The following is a 20,606-nucleotide window of genomic DNA, read 5'->3' on the forward strand; positions in this document are numbered from 1 at the left end:
CATATACAATTTTTAAATTGAGATTCACAGGTTGTACGGTTTTTTAGTATAATAAAGAAGATAAAAACAATATAATCGTCTTACAACTCTCGACGAAGACAATGGTCCACAACAGGACGGCAATAACGTCATGGAATCACCTGCCAAAATTGATACAGTGTTCAGAAACCATCAATCAATTCAAAAGAAATATCAGGAAACATCTCAAAGAGGTTATGCTTGAAAGATTATAATTTATATTTATATTGTCACTTCATGTGTTATTGTTTATTGTAAATGTTTATTCTTATGGTGTTTTTATCCTTAAGGGCCACAATGGAAATAAGTTTGACCTTTGGTTACTTTTTTGTGTTACCCTGAATTCATTCTTTGTATTTTTTTTTATGTTGTGTTATTTTATGAATTCGAATAAAGAAATGAAAAAAATGAAAAAAACAGGGGGTTATAACAACAGCAATCACAAGGAGCATGAACTCAATATGCAGGAAATGAATAAAGAACATGACAATCACACTCAAGTTATCACCTGGAACAATATCATATTGATTTTGTTTGTTTGTTTAGTTTACATCATTATTTTGAACTCGGTTTTTTTTAATCAAATTCATAATTATTCATCAAGTACTTGCATACAATAAGCTAATCCCTATTACTGTAGGTAAATCATTATTCCGATTGTCATTGTCACTTGAGAGAGAAATATCGTATATTATGGACAAAAATCATCGTCCATGCATATCATATGTTATTTTTAAGAAATTTAAATATATACAATAAAAAACGAAATTACAATGCTTAGATTAAAAGTACATGAAGCGTAGGGCCTATTATTTCTAAACGCCAGTGGAATGGTTGACGGTATATTGTAAGCTGATATTTGTAGCGTCTTTTTTCTTCAATTAGTTTGCTATCAAACAAAAAGAAAAGTAAAGATGCCGACTTTGTTACATTACATTATGCTAAGCCTAACTGTGTGTGATGTGTAGCCTATGCAGGTAAGATTCTTCATATTCGTTGAACAATTTTTCTTTACCAGTATCTACGGTTTCTATGACAACAACATAAACACAGCCTTTTTGTTCAATACAACCTATAATTCAAATCAAGCGACGATCACGTGGACGCTGTAACTAAAAGTCTTGTTAAATATAGTGCACGAAAGTTTACTTCATAGACTCGTTTCTAGATGACGTGAGATAGTCAGTCAAATTCTTTCTCATGGCAGACGCAGAATCTGGTGGTGATGCTCTGACAAAAGTTGACTGTCAATATTTGATGGCCATCGTCTTCCTAGAGAACGCCATTCCTATAACAGAATCGCTTCGGGAATATCTTAAGTTCAATATTTTATCAAAGGATTAGTTCTGCACGAATAAATATAGTTTGCATGGATCTCACGAGGAATCTGTATACAAATCTAAACGTCAGTAGAGGAGAATTCAATTTGCGACAAGAAATACTATAGGAAAATGTTGATGCATTGCGTCATTTACCACAAAGCCATCTTCGTCGTCCAATTAGAATTTGTTTAGCTACCGTACACCAAATAAGGTTGAAAATTAAGGTTTTTGATACATTTCATTTATTGAAATGTTTGTGAATGATACACAGAATTCTATTCAGATGAGCCTAAGAATAGAAAAAATGGAGTCCGCCCTTTCCCTTTTATTGATTTTTATCGTTTACGTGGAGAGAGGGAAACTACTATCGTACATTATAGGCCAAAATTATGAACAAAGTGATCGCTCATGCATAGCGACTTTTAAGAAATTTGAATTGTGTACAATAATGCAATTTGACGTAAATAAAAGTGATTCCAAAAAATCCTTGTAGTTTGTCATTGCATGAGCCAAGAACCACGTCAATCCCATCTCAATGTATCACTTTAAATGGTTACATCTTAAAATGTTCGTGCTATGTTACATGTTACATTCATTTAATACAATTAATTAGCTACTCAAGTTCACACAATGGTAATCATAGTTACTTGCATATACTTATCACACAATACCATCAATATTGAGACTTTGAAGCTGCGTGTGTGTCACCTATATTGTTTAATAATTATTGTGAGTTAATTATCATTGCACCGTTGATCATTGCCATGATGATCATCATCGTCATACAGAAGGGGAAATATGAAAAAAAATTAAATAGTCTATTGTACAAAGTAATCACTCATGCATTGTTTAACTAACTTGACTTTGAACAATAAGATTTAATTCAACGTAAATCAAAACAAAATTACAATACTGCGATCAATAGGACATTTAATAATGTTTTATATTATAGCCTGTTCGTAACGACAATATATACAGTTACTGTCTAAATTACACTGACATTGGTGTACTACTAGAAGACGAACGACTATATCAGACAACTATAAATCATGGTGAATCTGTTACATTACGTTATTATTTCAAGTCTAGCTATTGGCAATGTGTATTCAGGTTGGTATTCGTTATTCATTTACCCATAATTTCTTTACCCGTGTCTAAAGCGTGGTTCCCACTAGAACGCAACGCAGCGACGTATCGACGCAAAGTGCTGTATTGCGTAATCACAAGTGGGAACCAACGACGCAATAGTGCTGCTAACAACGTAGGTTTGATTTCACGCAGGCGGGGGAAAACATAGTTATTGAAAGGGCATTTGCTTATGTTGCGTAGATTGCGTTACGTTGCGTCGCTAGTGGGAACCAAGCTTTAAGTCCTGTTTCTGCTGCATAATAGTAACAGAATGCGGTCGGCCTAAACATTAACTTAAATTAATTAAATAACGGTTATTCGGAGTTATGCAGCTTATAATTAAAGTTCATATTTTTTCCATAATAAACAACATTTTTTTAATTCAGATCCTCCTGTGTGGTCAAACTGCCCAACGGATATCACACGCAATGCAGATACTGACTCCAATAATGCGACGGTGACGTGGACGGCACCAACTGTAACTGATGATACTACACCGTTTCCAGGACTTATTATTCAAGAAATATATAATCCAACGTTGGAGACGCCAAATGTATTTTTAATAGGAACTACAGAGGTTCGTTATGTTGCTATTGATACAGATACAGAGGTTGGATCGTGTATTTTTATGGTCACTATTGTGGGTAAGTTTTTAAATGTGTCAAAATCATGCTGCATAGTCGCATGCATGTTATAAGTTCCGATTAGGAGGCCATCAATTTTGATCCCAATAATTGTGCTAGAAATACCAGCAACACAGGTGACGTTAACGACGCCGCAGAGTTTCAGATGTGATCGTTACTAAAAAATGCATTACTTAAAATTGCGATTCATAAATGGAAACAATATTTCGCACAAAGGCCAATTCAAATTCTTTGTATACTCTGGTGTTCCATTGAAAATGAAGAAAAAATATGATTTATTTATATAGATATCCAGTTGCCGGATATCGAAGATTGTCCATCTGATATCGTAAATACAACAACCACTGGAACGCCGTCTCGTGCTGTTGAATGGGACAGTCCTACCAGGGAGTTGTTATTAACAACTCCCTGGTCCTACAGCGACTGACAACGATGGATTAACACCTTCAGAAACAACAACTCATACATCCGGTTGGTTGTTTAACATCGGAACCGTCGGTGTAACAATTACGTTTACGGATGATTCGGGAAACGAGGCACTTTGTGAATTTAACGTTACCATAAACGGTAAGATAGTTTTGGTTGAATCTGTTACTCTTATTTTTTATAATCTCCCTATTTTACTTGGCATTATGATCACATAATATTGTGAGCATGCGTGAAAAATCATACTTTTTTTTCAAAAAGGGTTTGTACTGAGTTTACACATTTAAGTACTACTTTGATACTATTGTGGTTTTATAGGCCTAAACCTCTGATCTAAATTCATCTCATTTGTATTCACCAATAAGTTCCATTTATTTTGCTTGACGAACAAAAGTGTTTAATTAAAGCTGCATTTGTGTTTACTGACATTGTTGTATCGATACTATTCCTTTCAGATGAAGAAACTCCAATGACGTCAAACTGTCCAACAGTTGATCTTCAAATCATACCAGGTTCTGAATCAGATAAAGTCGTGAGTTGGGACGAACCAACCTTTACAGACAACTCAGGTGATGCGCCTTCTGTAGCCTCAACACATTCTCCAGATGACACGTTTGGGATTGGTGAAACAACTGTAACGTACACAGCTACCGATGGATCTGGAAATGAGGGTTACTGCTATATCAACGTGACAGTAGTCCAAGGTAAGCGTGATTCCAATGTTTACGCCATGTACGCAGACTTGTGAGTGTGCAAGTTGTATTGAATTTGCATTGATAAATGTACTTTTATATAAATTGAGAACAATAGAACCATTTGTTACAATACTACACAATCAATTAAATTATCCAGTTAAATGTTGTTAAATTGTTCAGCAATTTATTGTATAATTCTTTATTCAGCAACATATTTCAAGTTCTGGGATGTTTACAATACGGTTCAAGAAAAGATACATTTTGCAAACAAATATAAAGATTACCACCATTGTGTGAAAATAGAAATTTAAAAACGTTTTTTATTGTATTGTCCCCACCCCCAATCAGTGCATTGCAATAATATACTGTATTTCTTTCACTTTAGTATAATATTGAAACAGGCTATTGTGGGCCTTAAACATAAATTGTGTCCAAGTTCTAACAATTCTTTTAATAATTATACAGCCCATACAGTATTTGTTTTAACCTTTATAAATTCAGATTATCAAGGTAAACTTTTAATTATTTATTTTACTTTTAAACAAAAATCCCTTTTTTTAACATATAGATACGGTACCACCTGTGTTTACATCTTGTCCAGACGACATAGAAGTGGACACGCTTGAAGGTCAAAATTATACCACAGTCAACTTTACTGAACCAGTTGCTACGGACAACATTGAAATACTTTCACTAGAGCAGGCTTTCACGACTTACGATCCAAGTGGTGATACTTACTATATTGGTGCAACTATTATACGTTACATTGCGTTAGATACAATAGATCAAGGAACCAATTGCATATTTACTATTACTGTTCAAGGTAAAGTAGAACAGCATAATTTAGATGTTCTAGTGTCACCGAGGTCCGTCTTTCCTTGTTAGAATTCTAATGATTCTAAAATTGAGTCTTTCTCAGTATAGAAATGATTGTTCTATAATTAGTAACAATCCCGTATTGCAGCTACTGAGGTTTGTTATTCTTCTACTGATGAATATAGTACAGTGTTGCCTCGTGTATTTATAGGTTCATTATAATTGGTTGGCATTGTATTTAAATACAGACACAATTAGGTTGACGTAGAATATGTCAGTGATCAATGCAACTACTGCATAACTAAAGCAACCGAAAGCGCATTCTATTCAAAATCAAACTGGTTGTTCCGAAAATGTCTGATTTATACATCATCAGTACAAATACAACAATAAAAGACAGTGGTAACTCGATAAAACATTGTTACCATGATATATCCTCTTAGACTACACTAATGTCCTCATGGAATTTTGAAGTCTTATTTAGCACCATTATTAGTAAACACTATTAGGACTACCATACGAGGTTTGCACAGATGTTATAGGATTTTCAAAACTTTATGAAAACACGTACTGTAACTAGAATGTGATTGACAGTAATGATCTATTGAATTAGGTACGCATGCTCAGAATGTAACTGGTTGTCCGGAAGATTTCACATTACCAACTGACTATGGAAACCCAAATCGAGTAGCTTTCTGGATTGAACCAACAGCAACGGATAGTTCAGGAGTTGTGTCGACATCATCTTCACACACACCCGGATCAATATTTCATCTGGGTGACACCACAGTTACATATCATTTTACTGATACTTTAGGAAACGTAGCGTCATGTGAATTTATAGTAACCATTATTGGTGAGCATTTATTATAGGCCTAAAGTGAACGCACTAAAGTGAACTAAACGTGTAATATTGTAATATGTGGCTAAAGCTTGGTTCCCACTTGGACGAAATTTATTTGACAGAATTACGATCAACTGTCGCAATTATGATTGGTAAATTCACTTGCGTTGCACTTCGTTAAAGCATGATTCCCACTCCAGCGACGAAACGCAGCGCAACCGACGTAACGTAAGAAAATGCCCTTCCAGTAATTGCGTTTGCCCCGCCTGTGTGAAATCAAACCTGTTTGTTGCGCGTCAACGTTAGCATGCCGTAGACTTTGACCTGGTTCACCGCGTACTTTTGAGTACGCGCTTTACTATGTTTTTCGGTGTTCTTTTGCCTTGCGTGAAATCAAAACTTTAAAAGCGATGTTTGCAGCACTGTTGCGTCGTCGATTCCCACTTTGCGTCGCTGCGTGGCGTTCTAGTGGGACCCATGCTTAAGTTGCGTCCAAGTGATAGTAGAACTCATGTCATCGCAATATGAGACTGTTTTTTTTCTAGTATGATGTCAGTATATAATATTTCAAATGTAAATACACCAATTTAGTTTACTTTTATTTATTATATAGTTTTTGAACCTCAAAACCTTTCAATTTAGTACATAGGCTACCTACAGTACAAATGATTTGTTTATATATTGACTAAGAATTTACACATCTTTTGTTAAAGTCATCGGTTAAAAGTCATCGTTAGTTTGTTTGTTTGACATTCAGATCAAGAAAATCCTAATATTATATGTCCTGATAATATAACAGCAGAAACAGCACCTGGGTTAGGGTCAGGTTCTCCAGATTGGATAGTACCTGTACCCACTGACAATGTAGAACTTATGCCTACAAGTCCAGTAGCAAGTCCTGATGTCACTCCTCCTATAAGTATTGCTATTACAGGTAGTGTGCCATATGAGCAAACCTACACAGCTGAAGATACTGCAGGGAACACAGCTTTTTGTACATTCTATATCATAATTGAAGGTAAATGTTGTTACTACTAGGTATTAACAAAGTGGCAAAACACAACAACAATAATATTACCCAAAAAAAAGATGTAAATTGTAAAAGGAAAAAATTTCAGGAGCTGGGGTGAATCCTGATTTTGGTTTTATAATAAAGGGAGATTTTGTTTCCAACTTTACATTAGGTGATAGGGAAAAAAAATGGCTAGGTAGACTGCATAGCACATGGAATAGCAGTGGTAAATATGGATGTGGCACAACAGATCTCTTTCCATCTTGCCAAATTGTACATGTTTCATAAATATAAATATGCACAGTATATTAAAATAAAATAAATGATAATAAAATGCACATGTTATTAAATACATTCAGTGCAATAATTTAGTACTGAACAATTTTATGTATATTTAATAGATTTATTATATATCGCCACTAACAGTGTAAAATTAATTTTACAGACAAGGAACCTCCTGTTATCAATGACTGTCCTCCTGATCAGAATCTGGCAACGTCTTCTGGTGTGAACTACACTGCTGCCACCTGGACAGAACCCATAGCAATTGATAATGCTGGAACACCAACCCTTGTCTCAACACACAGTAGTGGTAGTGATTTTTACATTGGTAAAACTTTTGTGACATACACAGCTGAAGACAATTATGAAAATACTGCAACTTGTAATTTTACAGTAAACGTAGCAGGTTAGCTCGTACAAGATTGATTTTCTATTTCAGTACAAATACAACAAACAAAAAAACAGTGGTAATTCGATGAAACATTTTTACCATGATAGGCTAATGCTCTTAGAATACATTAATGTTCTCATGGAATTTTGAAGTCTGATTTAGCAACTAGTTTACACAATCATTAGTAACTTACAAATGATTGTGTAAATAACACTATTAGGACTACCATACTAGGTTTGTACAGATGTGATAGGATTTTCAAAACTTTATGAAAACACTGTAACTAGAATGTTATTGACAGTAATGATCTTTTTAATTAGGTACGCATGCTCAGAATGTAACTGGTTGTCCGGAAGATTTCACATTACCAACTAACTATGGAAACCCGAATCGAGTAACTTACTGGATTGAACCAACAGCAACGGATATTTCAGGAGTTGTTTCGACCTCATCGTACTCACACACACCCGGATCAACATTTGATCTGGGTAACACTATTGTTACGTATAATTTTACCGATACTTTAGGAAACGTAGCGTCATGTGAATTTATAGTAACCATTATTGGTGAGTATATAGGCCTCGTGTGAACGCACTAAAGTGAACTAAACGTGTAATATTGTAATATGTGGCTAAAGCTTGGTTCCCACTTGGACGCAATTTATTTGACAGAATTACGATCAACTGTCGCAATTGTGATTGGTAAAGCGTGGTTCCCACTAGAACGAAACGCAGCGACATATCGACGCAATAGTGCTGTAAACATCGTAGGTTTGATTTCACGCAGGCGGGGGAAAACACAATGAGTACAAATGATTTAAATATTGACTAAGAATTTATACATCTTTTGTTAAAGCCATCGGCGGTTAGTTAGAAGTCATCGTTAGTTTGTTTGTTTCTCATTCAGATCAAGAAAATCCTAATATTACATGTCCTGGTAATATAACAACAGAAACACTTCTAGGGACTTCATCGGGCTTTCCAGATTGGACAGTACCTGTACCTACTGACAATGTAGAACTTATGCCTACAAGTCCAGTAGCAAGTCCTGACGTCACTCCTCCTGTAAATATACCCATTACTGGTAGTACACCATATGAGCAAACCTACACAGCTGAAGATACTGCAGGGAACACAGCTTCTTGTACATTCTATATCATAATTGAAGGTAATTTACCATTAGTAGGCCCTACATTGTATCCTAATAACAGTATAAATGAACTTTAAATGGCCTTAAACATACATTTATACGGTAAGATATTAAAAAGGCACAACATGATTATGAAACAACTGATTTGGTAACATGGAAATCTGTACACGTAACATCGCTGTTAAAGGTACGTCAATAATAATGTGCAAAACGAAATGTTACAGGTATATAAACATGTTTGATTATGATATCATGATCGAACAAGAAAGAATTTAATTTGCAACGCAGTATGTAGCAAACTATTGCAAAACAACTAATCAAAGGCTTCATAAATGGAATGTGAAAATGAATAATGTATGTGACTTGTGGGGTAATTGAAGACGAAAAACACATGTTTTTTGAATGCATACGAAATAAAACTTTATGGACAAACATAGATAACATTTTTAAAAATATTGACAATGGCAGAAGCTCTTTTAGAGAACTTCTTTTAGGGTCTGATTGTGAATACAAAAATGACTTATATTCAATTGCTGTCTTCTCAATATATAACATTAAGATTTTAACTGAATTAAACAAACCAGTGTGTAAAAACTCTTGGATTGTATTTAAGTCTATTGTTAAGGATCTGAACAAACTAACGCTCATGTAATGTTAAAAGAGTTACCGGTACCTAATAATTTTTTTTTATTTATTTTTTTTTTTTTTTAAACGTTGTTTTATATCTTTGTATATAATGTCTATAAGATGTATATAAATGGTATAAATTAAAAAGGGTATGAAACAATACGGTATGTATATTGTCTGTGTACAATGTGAATAATAACAAACCATGAAAGCAGGAGGATAATATTGGAAACAATATGTGAAAAACTAAAATTTACAAAAATTACTGATATTTTTTTTTGAGCAGAAAAATATAAAGAAAAATGTAGAATATTAACGGAAAACAATATAATTAAAGAAAGAACATATGAAGACAGATATTACTGATTTATTTGTAATGTATTTAATTATGATATGAAAGAATAAAGGTGGTGGTTCACGCCACAAAAGAGAAAAAAAACTATTGCAAAACAATCTCTAAATGATGATTTAAAATGATTTGATAGATACTGAGGCCCCGTTTGTGAGTGATTGTCCTGAGGATTTCACATTGCCAACAGACAACGGCGAACCACATCGAGTTACCTACTGGACAGAACCAACAGTAACGGATAATTCAGGAAGTGTTTCTATCTCTCAGTCACACACAACTGGCTCAACATTTGATCTGTATAACACTACAATTACATATAATTTCACAGATTCTTCAGAAAATGTAGCATCATGTACATTTACAGTAACAATTATTGGTAAGTAATTATTATGGCTAGCCTAACGTTACTTTTGAATACATTTATTCCATTTTATTATCAATGTGTCAGTATAAAATGAATAATCATGAAGACAATATTTCGAGTGACATGAATGTTTCCCTTCGGTCCAAGAATCTGTCATAACCATTTCTTGATAATATTCATTATTGCATAGAAGATTGTCTTTTCCCTTTGAATCAGTAACTAGGCCTCTATACATTTATACGATTTAAAGAAAATGAAAAACTCTAACTTAGACTTAAACTCGAGTCCTACCATAGACTACACTAAGAATTTACAGTACAGTACTGGCACGTTATCAGCGGAACATTAGTAGTTCTGAATTGATACGCCCACATATTTAGTTCTGCATTACAGCAAAAACAAAATTATGTAAAACTGTTTTAGACCTTTTCTGTTGTAAAGATCAAACGCATTTGTTTATTCATAGATATTGAAGCTCCAGTACCTACTAGCTGTCCAAGTAATAGCACCTACAGTGCGGATATGGGAGTGAGTACAAAGGGTAATGTCGCATGGACGCCACCAGCATTCAATGATAACGTACCTGGGACAATTTCTATTTTTAATAATATTTTTCCTAATACCTATACATTTCAACTCGGAACTACAGAGGTGGAGTATTACGCTACAGATGCAGCAATGAACACTGGATATTGTACATTTTTCATAAAAATTGTAGGTAAGAAAACATTATTCAAATTGTATACTGTACTTTCCTCTTCACACCCACCCTGGTAGGTACTTTTGGTGAAAAAATGTATCTATTTATGAGTGTTCCAAATTCCCTTAATTTCTGGTGCTCTTTGACAATATTAGTTAATGTATAGAAGATTGATTATTTTGAAACATTATACAAAATTGTTTAATCTTATATAACATTTTATTATCTTATATAACATTTTATAATCTTATTCTAGACACTGAGAATCCTGTTGTAACTTGCCCGAGTGACATCATCACCAACTCAACCCATGGCACCACAACTGCTGGAGTGACATACAACGCAACGTCAACTGACAACGTTAATATAACTTTTGAAAGTTTTAATATTCCTTCTGGGTCGATGTTTGAATCTGGTGAAACTACTGTGATTTTTATGGCGTTGGATTCATCTGATAATCAAGGAACATGTTCGTTTACTGTCACAGTCGTAGGTAAGGTGTACGCAACCCGTCTACGGCAAAAACATCAAATCCGTCTACGAAAATGTTGATTTATAAGGACGATGAAGTAAACACTGATGAATCGAACGAGGGCATGTTTCGTTCTATCTATTGCATATTATATGTATTGTATCTTAAGCAAACGTAGGCTAAATCATGAAGGCAATCCTACATTATACAACTTGTGTCTTACAGGACCACTTTGTACTAAGCAATGTAGTAATGGTGGGACATGTACACTCAAAAACGACATAGAAGAATGCAAGTGTGAGAGCGATTTTGAGGGTGATAATTGTGAAAACAGAAAAAAAGGTAATTGCACGTTTTTAAATCAACCGAATATTTCAAAAAAAATATCACAACACTAATAGCAGATATTTTAGACATCTGTGTCTCTTCATTGACAGTGCAATGGAGCAATTATTCGATCATGGGGACAAATTCACCGCCAATCACATCAGATCATTTTTGGTTTAATAGTAGTTCAACTTCCAAAAAAGATTACAACAGTTATCATGTTTTTATAGCTTCCTCTTCAATTTGGCTCAAGATTGCAATAGGATTGTTCTTTGCCGGTGTTGTTATTGGGGCGTTGGTTGCTGCTGGAGTCGCACTTCATTATAAAAAGTCTACAAAGGTCTGTAAGATACTATTAGTATTGGAGAATGTTTGCTTGTAAGACAAGCGAATTTCACGTTACCTTTCGCATGCACCGTATTTAAAATAAATTGTAGGCCTACGTCGGATTATTACTCGTTATAATTTGAGAACATGCGCTATAACTAACGCATTTAAAAATCTACGTCGGGTTGGGAACAAAACTATATAGGCCTATAATACAACCATATACTGTAGTATAATAGGCTACTGAACATTCAAGCTTAAACTGTAACTAATACAGCAGTTTATATCAAACGATGTTTTCAATACTAATACACATTATAAAAATATAGTGTTTATTGAATTTATTTGTTAATACTGTAGTTATTTTGATGATAAATTCGTTATTCACAGACAACACCGGCTGAAAACGGAACTATTGATTTACGACAACCTGATGTAAGTTTGATAACTATACAAAATATCATCAAAATTACCATACATCACTACTTATTTCTGTAATTTTCTAAACTTTTTTTGTTTGCATTTTTTGCAACAGACACATACAGAAACTCGAGAATTGCACGAATACATGACAAGTATAGAGCCAGAGGGAATAGGCAATGACACACAGCATACGTATGCGACTATTGAAGACGCGGTGGTTGAAGAAACAACCGAAAATGAAACGATGTACATTAATGTTAAATCCAAAAAGAAATGAACGTACACAATTTGCTGTAAAAGAATGAATTATGAAAACTTCTTCCGCAGTCACAAACTGATATTGCAGCTGTATTATTGTTTTTATTTGTAAACCATACATTATTAAGTTGTCAAACTAAATTAGAACTATAAATAATTGTATTGTATTATATATTTATATTAGTAATTGTATAGTTTACTAAAAGTAGGCCTATACTGAACGCATGGTCGATTGGCAGAAGAAATGAATACACATGTGATATCGTCAATGTAAAACTTTTTAAATGGATTCTTCAGTTGTTTTAAATATAATAATAATTTATAAGATATGTGATATTATTTACATATAAAATATGTGATATTGTTTAAAGTTTTTATAATGTTTTAATATATTTTATATACAGTAGTTTTAAATATTGTAATCCATTCTATTAGTGACGGGTTTCCCGCTCTCGATGATGGCCCCTAGGCCTATACTATAAAACCAAAGTCAAATTACTGAAAATTGGCAATGCTGTGGGTATCATTAGCTGAATCAGCCACTGATAGTTGATATAAATATATTGATATAACGTGATACCGATTGAGCCAATGAAACAAGAATCATCGTGCCCATTTCATCACCTATATCAAAATTATTATTACTTATCAGTTATTTGTAATTGTACATCAATTCGAGCGATAATGATAACTTCTTAATCAAGTTTACAATAGTTATCACAAAGTTGAATTGCATACTTACCATCATAAATACTCATCAACATTATTGTGATTGAATTATTATTGGACCACTGATGTCATTATAACAATTCTAAACGAGGGGAGAAGTAAACATTTATATATCTGACATAATAAAGTGACCATCCATGCATATTAGATAGTTCTGCAGCATTTTAAACTTGTACAATAAGAATTAGTTTAACAAAAATAAAATCACAAGGTTCGAATTAAAAGGACATAATCATGTGTAGGCCTGTGTAATGTTTCTGTTATTTCCAATCACTGGTGTTTATAAAACTAATAAGAATATAAGTATAATATTTTGTAGCCCCTTGCATTTAAGCATTAGATTCTATTCGGCAAAAGTTATGCTGACTTTGGTAAATTACATTATTTTAAGCCTAACTTTAGGCGTTGTTTATGCAGGTAAGTTTACTATTCGTTTGTCCGTTTGTTACCTGTCTTATGTGTTTTAAATTTCACAAAATTATCTAAGAATCTCATGTTCTTCTGAGATAAATTTTCCTAAAGAATTAGATAGTTACATAAACTGATTCAATAGTGTGATGGTCACATGAATGATTAACTGTAACTGAGGACACTCAACAACACTGTAAGCTAATTAATTTAGTTGATACAACTAAAAAAAATTTTTTTCTATTGAAATGAATAACTTTTTTTCTACTAAAGTGAATAACTGTATTAAAACTACAAAATAACCTATTCAAAATCTGATTTAATTAATCTTCTGATTGACTCATTCATGATCCATTAATTTAAATACTGTTTACTCTTTTTGTTAATGTTTTTTGAGGAACTGAGCCTCGATATGCTAAGGTTTACACTGCGATGCGCTTCACCTGTACAAGATATTTTATAATAATACAAATCATCTGGAGACCAGGTGATTTAGTGTATGTAAAGACAAAATGACTGTTTGAAACATTCGATTGTATTTTGCAGGGCACTGAACGGAAATATCATTGACTTATGTTCTTCTCTTTTTCTACTTATTTATTGCAAGTAGGTTGCCCACCTGATTGGACAACATACGATGGAAGCTGTTATTTATTCGGTACTGCCGGTAGCCAAAATTGGCAAACAGCTAGAACTAACTGTCAGAGTCTTGGAGCTGATCTTGTTGTGATAAGCAATCGAGCAGAAAATGATTTTGTCGGTTCACTTATTTCCACAAAAGCATGGATTGGCTATAGAGATATAGATGAAGAAGGTGAATTTATTTGGGTAGACACCTATGGTGAATGCTCCACTTATGAAAGTAATAACTTTTTTACTTTATATTTTTAAATATTGTAGCAACAACATAGCCTACAGTGTTTATAAAATAAAGGGACATAATATGGGTATAGGGATACGTAGGTACGTAGTAATGTAATTGTTACCACCTATACATGACGTCATTTCATATAGGTCTAAGCAGCAAATAATCAAACAGCTATTAAATAATTACCAGATTTTCGTGCCGGTGAGCCAAATGACTTTGTCTATGAAGATTGTGTTATGATGCACATGGATACCCACGAATGGAATGATGTATGGTGTAATGGCACGGGTAATTTTATTGGTTATGTATGTGAAATATGTAAGTAGTTGTACAATTTGTTATTTTTGGTTTTTTTTTATACGTTTGGTTGTGGTATAACTTAAATAAATGATTTTTTTTTTCATGGAGGAGAAAAAATGTGTTTGTCCATATACCACCCACTCATCTTAAAACCAAATTACTTAATTATCTCAATATTTATTTTTTAAATAATTTTGATATTCAAAATGTGTGTAGTTGGTCGCTTTCTTGTCGATGCTTTTATTGTAGAACGTAATTTATTTATTTTTCTCTGTTCTGGGTTGACCAACTAGAGCATAGGTGTTTAGCACCTGTTTGGTCTTTCCGTGCCTCCTTTTATAATTGTTTTGTCTTCTTTGTTTATGTATATGGCAGAAATTGAATAAATTAAAAAAATAAATTAAAAAAAATAAACCTATATATAAATATTGCATAATACTGCATGAAGATAAAAAGCTGTCTGTCTATGAAAGTGTGCTGCCAAAGACAACTAAATTGTTGGAAATTAAGAAGTAGGGTTCACTCGGCAAAATAAAATTGTATTGAACTCGAATAGGGGAGTAATTGCAAACGTCAACATCGTTCATAATTTGTCTGTAAAGTATGTAAAACGGACTTACGGTGTTTCACTATCATCACTTATTATATTTTGTGTTTTTTCAGTTGATGATTCGGACAATCCGATGTTCACTTACTGTCCACCGCATCAAACTGTTGCAACAGATCCCAATGTAAACTTTGCAACGCTATCATGGGATCTACCCACGGTTGATTTGGACAACCAATGTGGCATAGCATTGACCTCAAACTATGACATTGGAAATCAAGTTGCTTTGGTTTCTGGTCTTACTACTACTATTACTAATACATACGTGGCAACAGATCCTAGTGGAAATACTGGAACGTGTACATTTTCTATAACAGTTACAGGTAAGGAATTTTTGTTTTATTACAATAATTAGTTTATCGGCAGTACTGTAAAATATTAATTAACTGAAGTAACCTATTTCTGCAGTTGTGTTTGCAAACTATTGTCTCATTGTTGGAACACGTGTCTAAATACCATTTTTAACGGCTTGCGACTTCAATTTGATTGAAATCTCTGAATATTTTAAAGAAACATAAAGATTGCTACATTCAAACTTTGTATCAGTAATACAAAGTAAAATCTAAAAATAAAAGTGTTATACCACACTATTGAATCGAATTATATTAGATATTGAAGATCCCAATGTATTCGATTGTCCGGAAGAAGACTTTATATTACCAACAGACGATGGCGAACCTAATCGAGTAGCCTACTGGGCAGAACCAACAGCAACAGATAATTCAGGATATGTTCATTTGTCTCAGTCACATAGGCTCGGTTCAACATTTGATCTGGGTGAGACGACTACACTTACATACAATTTCACAGACCCTTCAGGAAATGTGGCATCATGTAAATTCAAAGTAAAAATTATTGGTAAGTATCAATAAAGGACACCGGCTTTAAGTATAAATGTGTTCCTGTTCATTTTAAAGCATCATTGTTTGACTACTGCAGGATTGTACTGTAGTCACAAAAGCTTGGTTCCCGCTAGCGACGCAAAGCAACGCATCGATATATTGACGCAAAATGCAGCACTGTAAGCTTGGTTCCCACTAGCGACGCAAACTACGCAACGTAAGAAAATGCCCTTACAATACTTGTGTTTCCCTCGCCTGTGTGAAATCAAACCTGTGATGTTTGCAACACTGTTGCGTAGTCGGTTCCCACTTGTGATTACGCAATCCAGCACGTTGCGTCAATACGTTGCTGCGTTGCGTCGCTAGTGGGAACCACACTTTATTGGGAACCGACGAAACAACACAGTGCTGCTGCAGACCTCACAGATTTGATTTCACACCAGGCGCAGGAAAACAACAATAAACAATAATAATTTCTATTATTATTTATATGATAATAGACAAATAAAGCTTTTCAGTATTCAGTATTCTTTATCAACATGGTTGGAAATTCTACACTAAATTATCTAATGAATAGATACGTATGTTCCTAATGTAATCGGTTGTCCTCAAGACTTCTCATTGTCAACTGACGATGGTGAACCAAGAGTAACCTATTGGACGGAACCAACAGTAACTGATAATTCAGGAGTTGTGTATGCCTCTCAGTCACACACAAATGGCTCAACATTTGATCTGGGTGAAACTACAGTTACGTACACGTTCACTGATTCTTCAGGAAACGTGGCGTCATGTGAATTCACAGTAACAATTATTGGTAAGTATCCATGTACAATGTGGCATTGATATCACTAAAGCTTTGTCTACACTATCAAACTAGTTTGACAAAAAAAAAGTGTGATGTGCCCAAATATGGTAGTGATATGCACAAATATGGAAGTGATATTACATCATCATGTCCATATGTGGGCACATCACTTTTTTTTTGTCACATAAATGTTGATAGTGTAGACAAGGCTTTAGATGAAGAAAATGACATTACAAACAATTTGATTCAAGCGGATATATGCCGTTTCTAATCAACTGAATTGAAAAAACTCGTTACTTTCATTGCAAATGTGTTGTATTGTGAATATAGCTAGCACTCATACTGCATTTATGACCGAATACAATTTTGTAAGTTCGCTCCTCTCAATTGACTTGCGCATAAATATGATCACTAGAAACCAGGCTCTTCTCCGGGATTGTGTATTTTGCCGAACTTCGTTTTACAGGACCAATGTGTGATAAGCAATGCAGTAATGGTGGAACGTGTAAGGTAAACAATGACGTAGAAGAATGCAAATGTCTGGATAATTTTAAGGGTGATAATTGTGAAACAAATAAAGGTAATTTTACGTTTATACAACAAAAAAATAATTATGGTATACAGAAGAACAATTATTCGCTCACGGGTGGCGATTACATCACCTAGTCCCTCCGTCACAGATGCTACGCGGCGGTCAAAATTGTTTGTTGGGCCTAGACGTAATATAAAAATAATCGTTGGTTTTTTTTTTATAGCTTTTTCCTTCAGTTATCTTGAGATTGCAATAGCACTGTTGGTTACTGCCGTTATTGTTATTGTAGTGGTGGTTGCTGCCGGATTCGCATTTAAATACAAACAGGTTTGTGTGATCACAGTTTGCCAGCAAGTAGTTTTGCGACACAACATACGCCAATTGTTTTAATTTAAATTAGTGTGACGTAGGCCTAATAGTATGACGTAAATTAATATATAATAATAATAATTACCGTATTCACTATAGGCCTACCATCAGATTGGGAACAATACATTATCAGTATATAGGACTACATTACGGTATCAAGCATACGACGAATTATCTTATCAATAACTATATATTCTAATCTTAATAAGAAAGTATTGTGAAATTTAAGTTATTTTATAATTAACTCTACATTCACAGACGACACCTGATTCGGGACAATCTGATGTAAGTTTATTTGCTAAAATATTCTTCCATGTTATATAATTTTCTATTCAATGCTATATCCGTCATCCTTTGCGCAATTCTTGTTACATTTCTAAAACGTTGAAATTGTTTATTTTAAGGCAAATACGGAGACTGGAGAAATTCATGAATACTCACAAAACATTAGGCTAGAAGGCGTACCAGTAACCAATGACGTCACACATACGTACACAACTTTGTAACTGAAAAAAACGCACAGAAACAGAACTAGAATACCGAAAAATCGAATCCAATAAGTAGACGGAAGCAACGGTTTCAGTTAAATCACATTTTCGTTTTTAGTATAATTGAATTGATATATTAAGGTTTCGGGTTATTGAAGTTTTGGGGGCAAATAAAGTACTAAAGCGTGGTTCCCACTAGAACGCAACGCAGCGACGTATTGACGCAAAATGATGTATTGCGTAATCACAAGTGGGAACCGACGACGCAACAATGTTGCTTTAGAGGCTTTAGAGGCTCTAGACAGCACAGATTTGTAGCACACATGTTGTACACATACTTGAGTTAGTTTCGAAAACAAATCATTCGATATGTAAAAAGACAAACGTATCTATATATAAATTATGGTTAATTCTGACATAGGCGAGCACAAGAATCAGAATATATTGTGGGGAATAGTATTATAAAATTACATAGGGAGATTTGATGATAAGACATTTTTCGAGTGAAATCCCGATAGCTGAGTTTTATTGAGTAAGCTTGTAGGAATAACTGTAGGCTATCTTCCTGTGTCCCGTTAGGACCGAGATGTCTGCCCATATTGCAAGCCGTAGTGTCTTCTTTCTTGGGCCCACTCTGTTACGGCAGTTTCAAAAGATGATTAAATTAAATAATGTATTAATAATTATTAGGATGGTATTCATTTGAATAAACGCCTCTCCAATAAAACATCACTTTGAATAATAAACCACCCCCCCCCCCCAAACCCAACTATCCAATAAACGTCCATCCACATATTTATAATAACACAATTATACTATTTGCTATATATAAATTTACGTAAGGGCAAAATTCGGTAAATCGCGCGTTATTTCTAGAATGTTTACTCGATGGTATATCAAGTTGGTTCGTACTTTCGGTACTGATTTTAACCACCTGATGTAACCCTGTTTACTAATTAAATTGAGTTCGATAATTAGTTATTGACAATTAAAACGAATTTAGGTTCAACGATTTGCCCCAGATAGGGGTGTTTTTAGATCGTGCTATACACAGTCTAATGGATGTCCGTCTTGAAAAATACCCGCACACAATAATACAAGGATGCTTCGCATTTTCCTATCTCCTCCTACGATAGTTGTTTTTAATGGCTGAAAACCGGTTGAACAGCTCGAGTACAGCATCATAATGTTGAAGACAGGCCGATTTTCTTTAAAAAATTCCATTTTGATAGATTTAATATATGTTTATACAAATGTATTGATTTGCGATGAATGGAACATTCCAATCTCTGTTCCACAAGTGTCTATTCCCTCAGGCGTCGTAAAGGCAAGTACTGTACTCATTTTTTTTTCAATCTGTGCTGCAGAGGTTGGATATACATTTTTTTTAAACGGATAATGAGCTAGCGTTTTCAGTCGCCGTATGTACAACTCTTTATTTATTGCAGTTAAACCACCCATATCATCACCCTTCCCCCACTGGCATGAGTAGCGTTGTAAAGACAGTAGAGGATAGGCTTACGGTGCATCACATGCCCTAAACGCAGAACAACTTTGGTGGGTAGGGTAGGAATTGGCTCTAGGAAACAATTGAAACCATTAGGCCTACTAATTAAGTTGAGTTAGATAATTTAATATTTATTGACGATTAAATCGAATTTATGATTTTCCCCGAATAGAGGTGGTTTTCCCAAATTGTTTTACATTATATAAACAACACGTCGTAGTGATGTATCGTTACATGTACTGTACTATTTCAATCGACTAGGACGGTGATAGTTTCAACAAAGTATTACATCGCAATGTTTTACTGTGTTTAGTGGTATATTATTTGTAAAACATGAAAACAATTAATATTTCGTTACTAAATGGATAAAGAACATATTTAAAAATTGTTCCTCTTTGCACCCATCCTCTTCCCCATCCCTCAACCCTAATGTTGCATACAAAACACAAATTAAGTTTATTTAAATTTGACTAACAATTGGTCTCATTTTGTGACAAGTTTCTCTTTCGGAAGTAATTCCCAGGGTGCTAATTTTAGGTGAGTACATAAATCAGTGTCTATTTATTCGTTC

At 34.1% G+C, this 20,606-nt stretch overlaps 2 protein-coding genes across 2 annotated transcripts; both read left to right on the plus strand.

Annotated features, from left to right (window-relative positions):
• The first annotated feature begins 2,389 nt into the window (after positions 1-2,389).
• On the plus strand, positions 2,390-12,499 carry LOC140044985 (hyalin-like). The gene is made up of 16 exons (XM_072089712.1): positions 2,390-2,450; positions 2,855-3,112; positions 3,533-3,679; positions 3,994-4,242; positions 4,802-5,056; positions 5,663-5,905; positions 6,651-6,911; positions 7,351-7,593; positions 7,899-8,144; positions 8,485-8,745; positions 9,840-10,082; positions 10,537-10,788; positions 11,027-11,263; positions 11,468-11,584; positions 11,800-11,913; positions 12,432-12,499. Exons 1-16 carry the CDS (start codon positions 2,390-2,392, stop codon positions 12,497-12,499), a joined length of 3,255 nt encoding a protein of 1,084 aa, XP_071945813.1.
• A 3,120-nt stretch (positions 12,500-15,619) lies between these two features.
• Positions 15,620-19,276, plus strand: LOC140044993 (hyalin-like; the record flags this gene model as incomplete). The annotated part of the gene is made up of 7 exons (XM_072089725.1): positions 15,620-15,812; positions 16,099-16,347; positions 16,909-17,148; positions 17,606-17,719; positions 17,895-17,998; positions 18,299-18,325; positions 18,445-19,276. Coding segments are annotated over 7 exons (1,029 nt in total), but the record flags the coding sequence as incomplete, so codon positions are not given.
• Between the last annotated feature and the right edge of the window lie 1,330 nt (positions 19,277-20,606).

The sequence above is a fragment of the Antedon mediterranea genome, chromosome 1 (genome assembly GCF_964355755.1).
Source record: "Antedon mediterranea chromosome 1, ecAntMedi1.1, whole genome shotgun sequence".
Lineage (NCBI taxonomy): Eukaryota > Metazoa > Echinodermata > Crinoidea > Comatulida > Antedonidae > Antedon > Antedon mediterranea.

Excerpts from the sequence above, each read along its gene's own strand:
- LOC140044985 (XM_072089712.1), top strand. The coding sequence starts at position 2,390 with ATGGTGAATCTGTTACATTACGTTATTATTTCAAGTCTAGCTATTGGC. Across the intron at positions 3,113-3,532 it reads TTTTATGGTCACTATTGTGG|CGACTGACAACGATGGATTA; the intron begins GTAAGTTTTTAA and ends CTGGTCCTACAG. Across the intron at positions 6,912-7,350 it reads ATTCTATATCATAATTGAAG|ACAAGGAACCTCCTGTTATC; the intron begins GTAAATGTTGTT and ends TTAATTTTACAG.